Here is a 13734-nt window from a genome sequence, read left to right as displayed (position 1 = left end):
TCCTCACTACTTTCACCCCCCCCATACCTAAATACTTACCTGTCTGTGGTGCTGATTTGTATATGGACGGCTTGCTTTGGGGCACCCAGAAGGAGGAGCAGATAGCGCTGACAGGGGACTCCAGAAGAGGAGGTAAGGGACAGAGCAGGTAAGTATAACATATTTTTTTATTTTAAATCAAAACAAAATATATATATTGTTTATATCCTTTACAATCACTTTAGGAAATATGGCCTGCTCGAAAACTAGGGTTGCCATCTCATCCCTTTAAAACCAAATACATATTAATTACACATGCTCTGTGGCTGATTAAGGTGGTAATTAAACTCACTTGGTGCCTTACCTTCATTAAATTAGCCTTAGAATCTCTTTAGTTCATATGTGTTTGGGTTTAAAGTGATGAGGTGGCAACCCTATCTAAGACCATTCTCATATCCTTGCTGCTCCAGTCTGTAAGCATGTTCACAGTGTTAGGCTAACAAAACCATGCAAAGTAATAATTCCTGCTAGGTTGTCAATGCTGGCCTTTTCTCTTTCAGTCTGAATCCAGATTCCTGCTTCACTGCTGGTGTGAGAAGTGTAAACAGGATATATTCAGGTACCTACAGTATATTAGTTGTAGTTATAGCTACAAAGAATATTTCTGAAATCAATACATAGGTAAACTAAATCATGCTTTCTTCTCCCTGGAGCACAGCTTTAATAGAGTATTAAGACACAAAACTTTTTTCCTTGGAATATCCAAAGTGAGGAGAGTATTAGCTAGATTCAGGTAGCGTTAGGTCGACGTATCAGTAGATACGCCGACCTAATTCGGAATCTGCGCCGACCTAAGTTTAAGTGTATTCTCATACAGAGATACACTTAAACCTATCTAAGATACGATGGCTTGCGCCGTCCTATCTTAGGGTGCAATATTTAGGCTGGCCGCTAGGTGGCGCTTCCATTGTGGTCGGCGTAGAATATGTAAATCACTAGATACGCCTATTCACGAACGTACACACGGCCGACACAGTACAGATAGGCCGCCTAAAGATAAAGATGCCCCCTAGGTGGCGTAGCCAATGTTAAAGTATGGCCGCCGTTCCCGCTTCGAAATTCGAAAATTTTACGTCGTTTGCGTAAGTCGTCCGTGAATAGGGATTCACGTAATTTACGTCCACGTCAAAATCAATAGGACCGTGCGACGTACTTAACCGCAATGTACACTGGGAAATGTAGGCGGACAGCGCATGCGCCGTTCCAAAAAACGTCAATCACGTCAGGTCAAAGCATATTATCATAAAACACGCCCCCTCAGCCTATTTTGAATTAGGCATGCTTGCGCCCGCCGCATTTACGCTACGCCGCCGTAAGTTAGGAGGCAAGTATTTTGAGAATACAGTACTTGCCTCTCTGACTTAAGGCGGCGTAGCGTAAATACGATACGCCACCTTAAAGTTGCGCGGGGCTACCTGAATCTAGCTATTAACCTTTTCTCTTAAAATGTCTGAAGAGTCTGGTCAAGGTTACTCATCTGATTTGTTAAATAGGCAAACTTATACTTTGGCACATGTGAATGTTAAGTAACACACATTACCAAACACAGAAAAGAACACAACATGAACACTGAACGCACATGATTGTTGTAATTGTTTCATTGGGATATTTGTGGCATTTTACTTCATTGTCAATAAAATCATATAACAAAATACAATTATGGTTTCTGAATGATGATGCTTTTGGCCCTTTGAGTGAAAAGATCATAGTACCCCCTGTGGCTGCTTAAACCTCTTTGCACCTGTAAGGTTGAAGCATTTCACATCAGTGCATCCACATAACCACCAGAATTCAGCAGGGGTAAGAAATCAACATAATATATAATTTAACACATCAGTGTGCCCAGTGTTTGCTTTGCCTCTCCTTGAACTTTTCTTTCCTTTAAAAAAATATTTTGTTTAGAAAACACTATGATATGAGGGCGATAGACTATTTGGTTTCTTCTATGTAGATGCTCTTAAATTAATGCATATAAATAATTTATATCCTCTCATCTTTTTTTTGTTTTCCTTTTATTCTTTTAGGCTAAGCATCAGACAGAAAGGTCCATTCCCAAAATCACACATGGAGTGTTGAGTCCCTATGCATTTCATTTCTTAAGACAAACTGTGCCTCCTGTTCAGTTTTTGCTTTTGGGCTCAAAGGGAGGAATGCTGTGTTTTCACTGGCGCTTTCCTCGGTCTCTATGTTGGCCAATTCCAAGTCCTCAGATCTTCTTCTGGCATCGGTCAGAATTCGTATCTGCTCTTGTACAGTTTCAAGCAAAATTTTTACCTCCTTTTGTTCTGCTATAAGACAGTTGCTAGGTACAATGTTCACCTTCACAAGTTCAGTGGAATAGGAGTTTTTGCACAGTTTGATGCCCGGCACTTCAGTAGCATTCTGCATTTGTATGCAGGCATCATCTAGCCCCACCGAAGGTATGATTGGTATGGAACTGGCCCTAGATGTCGAAAAGCTGACACAGTCCTTTTGAGTCTTTTTATTAAAATAAGACTGTGTATCTTTTGAATGCAGTTGCATATTTCTAGAATTGTCCAGGGGTTGGTTCAAATCAGCTGAGGAACACCTAAAAGAAAGAAAAATTTAAGTTATTATAATCCTTATGAAAATCAATATTTGGCTATTCCAAAATTCTTTCTAAAATATGTTCCATGGTGTTTCTACATTATCATCAGAAAAACATAAAAATCACCACACTGTAAGTAAAATGACATTGTATGTCTCTTGTCTCTAGATGATTGGCTAGATATTAGGGAACCTTAATCGGATTTATCAAGATTTATTAAAATTGTGATGCTTAAAATTTGGGTGCATAATTGAAAAAAAAATACCCGTATTTATCGGCGTATAACGCGCACTTTCTTCCCCTGACAATCAGGCAAAAATCGTGGGTGCGCGTTATACGCCGTTCCCCGCTTTCTGAGCGCCACCGCCAACATATACCGAGTGCAGTACACTCGGTTGGGCTCAGCTACGCTCGGCTTCGCTCGCAGTCACGCCCTGTGCCAACTCCTAGCCTTTATGCAAGAGGAGCCGAGCGTGGCCGAGCCTAGTCGAGAGTACCCGAGTGTACTTCGCTCGGTATATGTCGGCGGCAGCGTTCAAAAACAGTGCAGGAGGAGCGGGGAGGTCACCACGAATGCCGCAGATGGACGCCGGACCGGACAAGGCTGCCGATGGACGCCGGGCAACTGTAAGTAACTGTAACTCTAAACTAGAGTATTTCTTTTTTTTCCTTAGGATTTCCTTCTAGGTTTGGGGTGCGCGCTACCTGCTTACTTTCTCTAATCCACTTTCATACATACACTGTACTTAGCCTTCCATAAAAAAATTGCTGGAGTTACTGGATCGTGACGGGTGTGAATTTTTACCTGCAAATTGGGTTTGAAGGGTCTTCATTTCTAGTGGTGATAGCTATTATAATACTCAGTGTTTAGCCATACACCTGTTCTGAGGATGGTATGACACTAAATTGATCAGACAGCAGCAAATATACTTTTGGCAAGCAACAGTACTATTATAATTGACAGTGAGAAGCTTATGAAGTAAATTGGTTGGCTATTCATTGTGTTAGCACACTCTATATGTTTATTTCCTCTTGTCAGTAAGAAACCTATTAAAACTGTATTATGACAATGTTAAACATTTTTAAAAAGTACATAGGAAAATCAAATATAAAACTTTGCTTTTTAACTTAAACTAAATATTAATAATAATGACAATTTAGATATAAATGAAAATGTTAAATACAACTGTTTTCTTTTAATGCTAAAATCCAGGTAGGCAAATAGATACACAGTTAAAAATTATCTGAGACATATCTTGCCAAGAGATGGTGATTTTGTTTAGCCTATCTTGTGATGTACATACACATGCCAGATAGTATAAAACAGGTCCCAACTTGTAGTTTAAAAGCACAGCTTGGTCTAGGATGTACCCCAGACTTTTTTTGAAATAATTAAAGCGGAACTAGGCTCCCTCCCTGTAGCTGGTCTTCTTTAAGTATCCCCCAACAAAGTCTGGGGTACATCCTAGACCAAGCTGTGCTGTTAAACTACAAGTTTGGGACCTGGGTTATTTATATGCTCTTGCCTCCTGTAAGCACGTGTTAGACAAACAGAAACATACATAAAATATACAGTTATGGACAAAAATATAGGCACCCCTGCATTTCTGTCATATAACACTACTTCGTCCAGAAAATTGTTGGCACGTAAGGGTAAAGGCTTTGCCCCTCGCCCAATCAGAACTGGTTCCGCTATATTTAAATAAGTCGTCACCCCAAAGCGGCATTCTTTTTTGTTCCTTAAATGCTCACACAGTTACAACCACAGAAGGAAGATTTGTATTTGTGTCCTCACCTTGCCAGATTAATCTGGCCAGCTGTGCATGTTTAGCCTCTTTCCTGTGGCAAAGCCCCTCTGTTCGGTTGTAGAACTCCCATACGCAGGTGACCCGCCCAGGTCCAGATACTGGTCTCTGGAGACAAGTAGGACACATACCCCACCACCTGGAGTTCCTCCCTTCCTGGCATGGCCTCCAGGGCTGTATAGAACCCTCCCCCCTTTGGCTGAAAAGGTTCATGGTTTCCCTCTGGAGCATCAAGCTTCAAAGCAGGGAGTGGAGTCACTGTGTACAAGGCATTGCCCACACCCAAGATGGCGCCACTGGACTTCCAGTGGCCGTTATATTCTCTGTCTTTGTAAAATGGTGTCAGGAGGACTTCCGGTCGGCAGAGGTGGACCAAGATGGTGTCTGGTGTCGCCCTGAGCCTCCGGAAGTCCCGGGGACAGTTGGAGATGCAATCATGGAACACCTACGGAGAGGGCAGGTCCTCTCTCTCTCTCTTTAAAGGAGGGTTAAGCCAGTGCACAAGCAGGAGGAGGGACAGACAGCAGATGCCATGTAATAGGGGACCCAGGGTTGCTGGAGGTAGGAGGGAGGGAAAATGTGTAAGATCAAACATTGAAAGTTTCCTTGTCTAACCGATTGTACCTATTTGTGCCATGCCAGACTCAATACTCCAGACATGTTTGTTGTTACAGCCTAATAAAGCCACAACATTAGTTCTCTCAGAGACCAGCCACATAATATAAGGTGAGGGTTTGGTAAGTAGGTATTAAATACCACTAAAAGAGAGCATATGGCTAAAAAAAAGTAAATATTTTACAGCTCTCACCACCAGTACCGTTATTCAAAACAGACAAAAGTCCTAGGACGGCTACAACCCATTCAAAAGCATGCCAAGATGGCCAGCAGGGAATGGAAGCACTACAAGCTGAGGAGGCGGAGGACCAATGCCTAGGGTGGGGTGGTAGGAAAGCATTGCCTAGGAAGATATTGTGCTGAACCCATCTCTTAGGCCCTGTACACACGGTCGGTCCATCTGATGAGAACAGTCCGGAGGACCGTTCTCATCGGTTAACCAATGAAGCTGACTGATGGTCTGATGTGCCTACATACCATCAGTTTAAAAACGGATCAAGTCCAACGCGGTGACGTAAAACACAACGACGTGCTGAGAAAAATGAAGTTCAATGCTTCCAAGCATGCGTCAACTTGATTCTGACCATGCACAGGTTTTGAACCGATGCTTTTGCGTACTAACCATCGGTTTTGACCAGTCAGTTAGGCGTCCATCGGTTCAATTTTAAAGCAAGTTCTTAATTTTTCGACCGAAGGATAACGGACCGATGGGGCCCACACACGGTCAGTTTGGACCGATGAAACTGAACTTCAGTCCGTTTTCATCCGTTTTTGTCCAATCATGTGTACAGGGCCTTAGAGGCAGCAACAGACAAGGAAACGGAGAAGGCAGAGATGATCTCTTTAATCAGACAGTCAAAGACTCCCTGCAAGAGGTGGCAGGTAGACCTAGTCAAACAGGGACAACAGCACCCAGCCCACCATTGGTGCAAAGAAATTTCCCAAAAGAACCATTGCTAGTGTTGGGTTCTAAAGATGACTCCCCAGTGGGGGAAGAAGTGAAAGGGAAGGGAAAAAGCACTTGAATTGGAGGAGGAAGTTACGCAACCAGCAAAAGCGAGAAAATACTATCCGCAGCTGAAAAAAATTGGTACTCTCATTCCCCTTAATTGAGGAGGTTAAAGATATTGGGCCAGATTCTCGTACATTTGCGGCGGCGCAACATAACCCGTTTACATTACACCGCCGCAAGTTTTCAGTTTAAGTGCCTGATCCACAAAGCACTTACCTGTAAACTTGCGGTGGTGTATCGTAAACACGTCCGGCGCAAGCCCGCCCAATTCAAATGGGGCGTGTACCATTTAAACTAGGCGCGCTCCCGCGCCGGACATACTGCGCATGCTCAGTTTAGAAATTCCCGCCGTGCTTTGCGCGATGTGACTATTTTTTTAGAACGGCGAAGTGCGTGTAGCGTCCATTCGTATTCCCGGACGTCTTATGCCAAAACAAAAAAAATTTTTAATTCGACCCGGGAACGACGGCCATACTTTAACATGGCTCGACTAAAGTTAAGCCATGTTAAAGCAGGTGTAACTTTGCGACGGGAAAAAATTACTAGCGACGACGTAACGAACGCGAAAACCTTTGTGGATCGCCGTAAATCCTCATTTGCATACCCGACGCTGGAATACAACGCGAAATCCCCCCAGCGGCGGGCGAAGTATTGCATCCTAAGATCCGACGGTGTAAGTCAATTACACCTGTCGGATCTTAGGGCCATCTATGCGGAAATGATTCTATGAATTAGCCGCATAGATAGGACAAGAGATACGACGGTGTATCAGGAGATACGCCGTCGTATCTATTCTGTGAATCTGGCCCTTTGTTTACGATGAATAGAAGAAAGTCGAGAGGAAATTTATATGGCAGCAGGAAGTGTCTGTAAGCCAGCTTTGGCATTAATGGCAGTAGCCAAGCCCATAATGATATGGGCAGAGAATACGGAAGTGGCAGTGGCAGGAATTCCTTCAGTATTGAAGGTACTAAACAAAATCAAGCTGGCAGGCAATTTCGTAAGAGAGGCTGCACTATGATGCTCAACCATGCTGACATCTTTTTAACCTTGCCTATGTTGCAGTTTAAGCTGGTGCCATGACTGCTTCCCCAGGTTTTCTGTTTCAGGGTGGCTTCTTTCTCATACAGTGTCCTATGGAGCCACCCTTGCATGCAGGGACTTATGTCCCCATACACTTTGTGCATCAATAGAAAAACACAGCAGGTAGCCTAGGATTATCTAGATTATCTTATTAAGACTGGAAGTTTAGGGAAGCAGCTCAGGAACAGCAGATAGCAGCATTGAAAGTTGCCCACAGTTCCAACAGCTTATAAATCGTTTTACATTAGAATGTTGCCACTATATGCCTTTTTGTCTGATCTATATACCACGGTCAGTGATAAACTGCACATTTTGTCCATTGCTGAGGCCTCGTACACACGACCGAGTTTCTCGGCAAAAACCAGCAAGAAACTTGCTGTTTTTTTTTTTTTTGCCGAGGAAACCGGTCGTGTGTACATTTTTAGACAAGGAAACTGTCGAGGAACTCGTCTAGCCAAAAAGAGAGCATGTTCTCTTTTTCCTCGACGGGAATGGAGAAAATTGGCATGTCGAGTACCTCGACAGCCTAGCAAGGAACTCGACAAGAAAAACAATGTGTTTCGCCCGTCGAGTTCCTCGGTCGTGTGTACGAGGCCTGAGGGTTCAGGAAGGTGGAGATTTCCACTGCAGCCTGTATACACGCCCGCATGTGTGATGCCAATATCATGTGACCCACCTAGCTCTAATCAACAAGTAATTATTCTTCCAGCATAAAAGACAAAACTGAGCATGTGCAGGTTGGCCTGTGTTAGCTGGGCAGTGCAGGAGGGGAGGATCTGCGCATACAGGTTAAAACGGCCTTTGTACACAATGAAGAGGTTTAACCCCTTAAGTTCCACAGTGAGTATAACAAACATGCTATGCTGCATATACAGACACATTTTACTGTTGTGGGTTTAGTAACACTTTAACCTGCACTAAATAAAATAATACTAAATCATTTGTATCTTTTTTTTTTTTTTTTGTACCAGTTTTATATTATATTTTTTTTGGGCTGCTTTTAATATTTAAAACTTTACCACAATAGTAGTAAAGTTGTAAATCTTCTAATTACAGTTAAAATGTCAGGAATCAGCCAAGGAAAAAATTGTAAGCTTAAAAAAAGCCTGCAATATTCATGAGAGTGAGCTTTTCTGCAGTGCTGTCAAAGCAAACATTTCTATGAAATACTGTGTGGATGGTCCTACCATAAGCACATGGGAAAGCCTTATTGCTTACTGCATTTGGAAACAACTAGTTCAATATCTCACAACGATGAGAACAGCTGCTATCTAAATAACACTCAATCAAAACGCCTCCTACTCAATCAAATGTAAACTCTGACATTCTTGTTTTGCAGTCGCTCCGCAATACAGCAACGTGACTGGCATAAAAATGCATCATTTTGTTTTAAGCTCTCATTAGGTACTGGACTTTCCACTGCTTAATTAGCAGTGTGCTAAGTGTTAAACTGTTATTAAGTCTACTCTTTAACCTCAAAGCTGTCAGATTCCATAACAAATAATGAAGCCTGGCAGCTTTGCAATAAAAGCCTGGCTTGTCAGGTGTGATAAGAAATACAGACAGATGGAACAAAATTGCAGAAGTCGAAATATCTAAGCAATTAAAAATGCCAATCTAGACATTTTGTTCTTTGTTGGAAATGCTGCAGACTTTTTTTTTTATGATTTTAAACAGATTTCCATCAGATGCCTTGATGACGACCTAAACAGTAGAAAGAGGAATACATGAATTTGGCTGTGTGAAGGGCAAGTTTACAGAGATCAAAATATAAGATCTTTCTTTTCAATTGCTTGTCAAGTGAACCTACACAGTGTAAATTTAATGGGTACATGTATTTTACTTCTTTTTTATTTTTTTTAAAGATAGTGGGCCGGATTCAGATACATTGCAGTATCTGTCGGCGCAGCATAACGTATCACATATACGGTACGCCACCGTAACTTAGGGCGCAAGTTCCGTATGCAGAAAGAACTTGCGCCCTTAGTTACGGCGGCATAGCGTATGTGTGGCGGCGTAAGCCCGCATAATTCAAATGGGGATGATGTGGGCGTGTTTTATGTATATTAACTGTGACCCCGCGTATTTGACGTTTTTTAAGCTCGAAATTACGCCGCAAGTCGTCATTGCTTTAGACGTGAACGTAACTTACGTACAGCCCTATTCGCGAACGACTTACGCAAACAACGTAAAATTTTCAAAACTCGACGCGGGAACAACGTCCATACTTATCATTAGCTACGCCTCATATAGCAGGGGTAACTTTACGCCGGAAAAAGCCTAACGTAAACGTAAAAAAATGCGCCGGCCGGACGTACGTTTCTGAATTGGCGTAAATACCTAATTAGCATATTCATCGCGTAACTATACGGAAGCGCCACCTAGCGGCCAGCGTAAATATGCAGCCTAAGATACGACGGTGTGAGACACTTACGCCGGTCGGATCTTAGGGAAATCTATGCGTAACTGATTCTCTGAATCAGGCGCATAGATACGACGGCCCGCACTCAGAGATACGACGGCGTATCCGGAGGTGCCCAGTTAGCATTAAATAAAATACTGTAAAACTTGCTAAGGCTAAATTCTAATGGATGAAACAAAATCCTGTTAGGATGCAACTCCCATCACTATACATGGGATTGTAGATCGCACTTGTCTATATAGAAAACCAGTAAATAACAACAGATAACGGCCGCGGCACCTTTATTGGTATTTTCATAAATAAATAAACATCTGTATTTAAATATTAATCATTGAAAACATAAATAAATATATATTAAAAATGTTAAAACACATTCTAAACTGGCTCAGTCAAAGGACTCGACTCGAGCTATAATGAATAAATTGATAAACCAAAGTCCCCCCCTTGATCCAAGGGTGACAGAACCACATAATGGTGCGAGCGACAGGGTGGGAGGGAAGGGGAGCTCCAATCCTAATTTCCTCAGGGTCTGCTGTGAGGAATTCTGTCACACAGGTGGCTTTTATAACCTCCAGCCACCTGTGTCCTCACATTATTCCCGCTCAAAGCCCCGTGACTGAAATATTTTTTTTTTCTTTTTTTTTTATATTGAAATAACTCAGCACAGAAACTTTATAAAATGTGTGGCACTCACAATCCCATGTTGCGGGCTCCTTATTGTGCCCACTGCTCATTGGAATTTCATTAACCACTTAAGACCCGGACCATTATGCCAGTTAAGGACCTTACTCCTTTTTGCGATTCGGCACTGCGTCGCTTTAACTAACAATTGCGCGGTCGTGCGACGTGGCTCCCAAACAAAATTGGTGTCCTTTTTTTCCCCACAAATATAGCGTTCTTTTGGTGGTATTTGGTCACCTCTGCGGTTTCAAATTTTTGCACTTTAAACAAAAATAGAGCACCAATTAAAAAAAAAATCTAAATGTTTTACTTTTTGCCATAATAAATATCCCAAAATAAGATATAAAAAAAACGTTTTTTTCCCTCAGTTTAGGCTGATACATATTCTTCTACATTTTGTTGGTAAAATAAAAATCGCAATAAGCCTTTATAGATTGGTTTGTGCAAAATAGGGGATAGTTTTATGGCATTTTTATTAATATTTTTTTTTTACTAATAATGGCGGCGATCAGCGATTTTTTTTTTTTTCGTGACTGCGACATTATGGCGGACACATCAGACACTTTTGACACATTTTTTGGACCATTGTAATTTTCACAGCGAAAAGTGCTCTAAAAATGCATTGATTACTCTGAAAATGATAATGGCAATGAAGGAGTTAACCACTAGGTGGCGCTAAGGGAGTGATTCTTACTGTAGGGGGGCGTGGCTGTAGGTGTGACATCACTGATCGCTGTTCCCTATATCAGGGAACAGACGATCAGTGTCACTGCCACACAGAAGAACGGGGAAGGTGTGTTTACACACACCTCTCCCTGTTCTTCAGCTCCTGTGACCGATCACGGGACAGCAGCAGCGATCGGGTCCCGCGGGCATGGTCACAGAGCTTCGGACCGGTCGTGAGTGTGCCACCGGCGGTGCGCTCGTGACCCACGACTGGGCTCTTAAAGGGGACGTGTCCCTGTGCCCAGCCGTGCCATTCTGCCGACGTATATCGTCGTGCGGTGGTCCTTAAGTGGTTAAAGGATAAGTTCACTTTGTAAAAAAAAATGATAAATGCTAATTTGTTTGCAAGTAAAACAATGTGCATTTATTATTTTTTGTTGCAGGAGCGGACCTTAAGTGGTTAAAGATAAGTTGTTTTCAGTAGAATTTGGTTTGCTTAGTTTGAGTTCCGTACTATACCTCTAAAAGCCCACCATGGCCCATTTGTGGATCCTCTTGTTGCACTGGTTAAAATGGCGGCCTGGGCTAATGATGCAGGTGTGTGCTGGGTTTATATTAGAGATAGACTAAGTGCCCTCATCCTCGCGAGGGGGGCCGAGTTAGAGGTCAGTGCCCCCATCCTCCCAAAGGGGACACACAGACAGAATTCTCACCGCTCCAGGTGAGCCTCGTGATGATCAGGGGTTGTTGAACCACCAGGGTGCTGGCAATGCGGTAATGGCAAAAAAACAAAAGAACAAAAGCTGGACAGCCGCACTCCAAAATTTTCTTTAAAAGAGATGTCTTTATTTTCAGTATGGCGTTTCGCACTGGCGTCAGTGCTTAGCCATGACTAAGCACTGACGCCAGTGCGAAACGTTGGCCATACTGATTTTTGTGGGCTTGCAGTGACTGTATGCACAGTTGAAAATAAAGACATCTCTTTTAAAGAAAATTTTGGAGTGCGGCTGTCCAGCTTTTGTTCTTTTGTTTTTTGCCATCCTCCCAAAGGGGGTAAGTGTAGAAAAGGAGCTGTGAGGTGCACGTTGCACTGTACTGTCCAGGTCAGGACAGATAAAGGCTCAAACCTGTGAGGATGGGAGCTGAAGGAGATACAGTCAAGCTGACAAAGGTACAATGTTTTGTGAACAAGCACTGGGACTGTGTGTTCGATGGCCTGGAGGACCAAAGCAGGAGGCCTGAGCAGTGAAGCTGCAAAGAGAGCCATGAGGCTGAATTCTATGCCTTGTTGCATTGATGGTGTGGAAAACTATTCAAGTGTGAACTTTTTGCTTTGTTTTAAATAAAAGTGGGCAGCAAAAGCTCTGAAATTTACTTCTGGCAAGGACCAACTTCACTGTTTGGTGCTACCCATGAATTATCAATTCCCCAACTTGTCACACCCCCAACCCCAGCCTCACCTCCAACCAAAGAAGAAATTAAATGGTTGTCTATTTATTTTTCTTGCAATGTCTAATGTAATTAGAGCAGTATGTCTATCTTGGGTAAATTACATAATGAGGTTGATTTACTAAAGGAGTAGAGAATGTTCACTTTACACATACAGCTTAGTGAATAGGTGAAGTTTTGCTAGATTTAATCATCAATCAAGCAAAAATCCTTTTTTTTTTTTTTTTCCTTGACAATTCTGGGTATTCTTTACGATTTGCAAAATTAAATTGCCCAACTCCTTTAGTAAATTAACTGTACCACATTAAAATAGTTATGATATCCACCTAACTACCATTCAATTACCAGAGAATACCCACTGAATATCTCTTTCTCTTTTTTTTTTCTTCTCTCTCCCCTTAAACTTATACTATACTGCATATCTGGCTCATGTCTATGTCTCACAATCAGTTATGAGGCTATATGTGGTTTTTGTTTCTTTGTCAATTTTATTAGAATTTTGTTTATCAAGATTGCAAACCTCCTTTAAGGTAACATGTAGATGTGACAGTTGCCTTGAACCCATCTAAATGTGTTTTTTATTAACGTATTACCACAAACAGATGTAAGAGCTATAGCTTAAATTAAATCAAAGACCAGTAATACATTTCTTGTTACTGGCATGATAGGTGTACGTTTTTTGAGAGGTGATGTAATAATTTTGGTAAGAATTTATTTAGTCCCCAAAGTAAAGCATTGCTTGAGACCAATACTGACTTTAAAAATGACTTTTTGTACATCTGGTTCAATTATTCTATGCCAAACTCTTAATTTCATCTGAAAACTGGACTTCTGTCCACCAGAGTTACAGTAAGGTAGTATACCATCAGGGAAGGAAAAATTTCACAAGGAAGTTTCACATTTTTGCGGACTTTTATAAAGGAGTCATTAACATTTGTGTGTCTATTTCTAGGTTACAACTTTACAATGAATGAGGAGGGATACTATGTTCTCCATATTTATTCAAGTATGGGGCTGATATCTGGGGCCCCCTTGTTGCTATAGGGGTCTTTCAGATTCTTATAAGCCCCCTTGCCCACAGACCCCCACAACCACCAGTCCTCATCAACTTGGGTGCAAGGTGCTTTGAGGACAAGGGGAGGGCACCCATGTTGAGGGCATGTGGCTTAGTATGGTTCAGAATGAGGGGCACATGCTCACCCCCACCCTTTCCTGGCCAGTTTGCATGGTCAGATAAACATTCTGGTGTAGATTTTTAGGGGGACCTCACATTTTTTTGTGGAGTCCCCTTAAAATATACCTTAGGGTCTGGTGTGGATTTCCTTAAGCCAGGCACACACAGGCCAAAGAAAGAAACTGTCAGTGACAGTTATCAAAGTCATTTATCAACAAT

The 13734-nt window shown here is 42.1% G+C and overlaps 1 protein-coding gene across 1 annotated transcript in view; it reads right to left on the bottom strand.

Annotated features, from left to right (window-relative positions):
• Nucleotides 1-1621: 1621 nt before the first annotated feature.
• NRG3 (neuregulin 3) overlaps nucleotides 1622-13734 on the bottom strand; it is a 1094068-nt gene continuing 1081955 nt past the window's right edge. The window contains exon 9 of the mRNA XM_040320723.1: nucleotides 1622-2608. Coding sequence (XP_040176657.1) covers nucleotides 2098-2608 — 511 coding nt within the window. The 3' untranslated portion in view covers nucleotides 1622-2097. The remainder of the gene's footprint in view (nucleotides 2609-13734) is intronic.

The sequence above is a fragment of the Rana temporaria genome, chromosome 8 (assembly GCF_905171775.1).
Source record: "Rana temporaria chromosome 8, aRanTem1.1, whole genome shotgun sequence".
NCBI lineage: Eukaryota > Metazoa > Chordata > Amphibia > Anura > Ranidae > Rana > Rana temporaria.
This window is presented reverse-complemented; position numbering and strand designations above follow the sequence as displayed.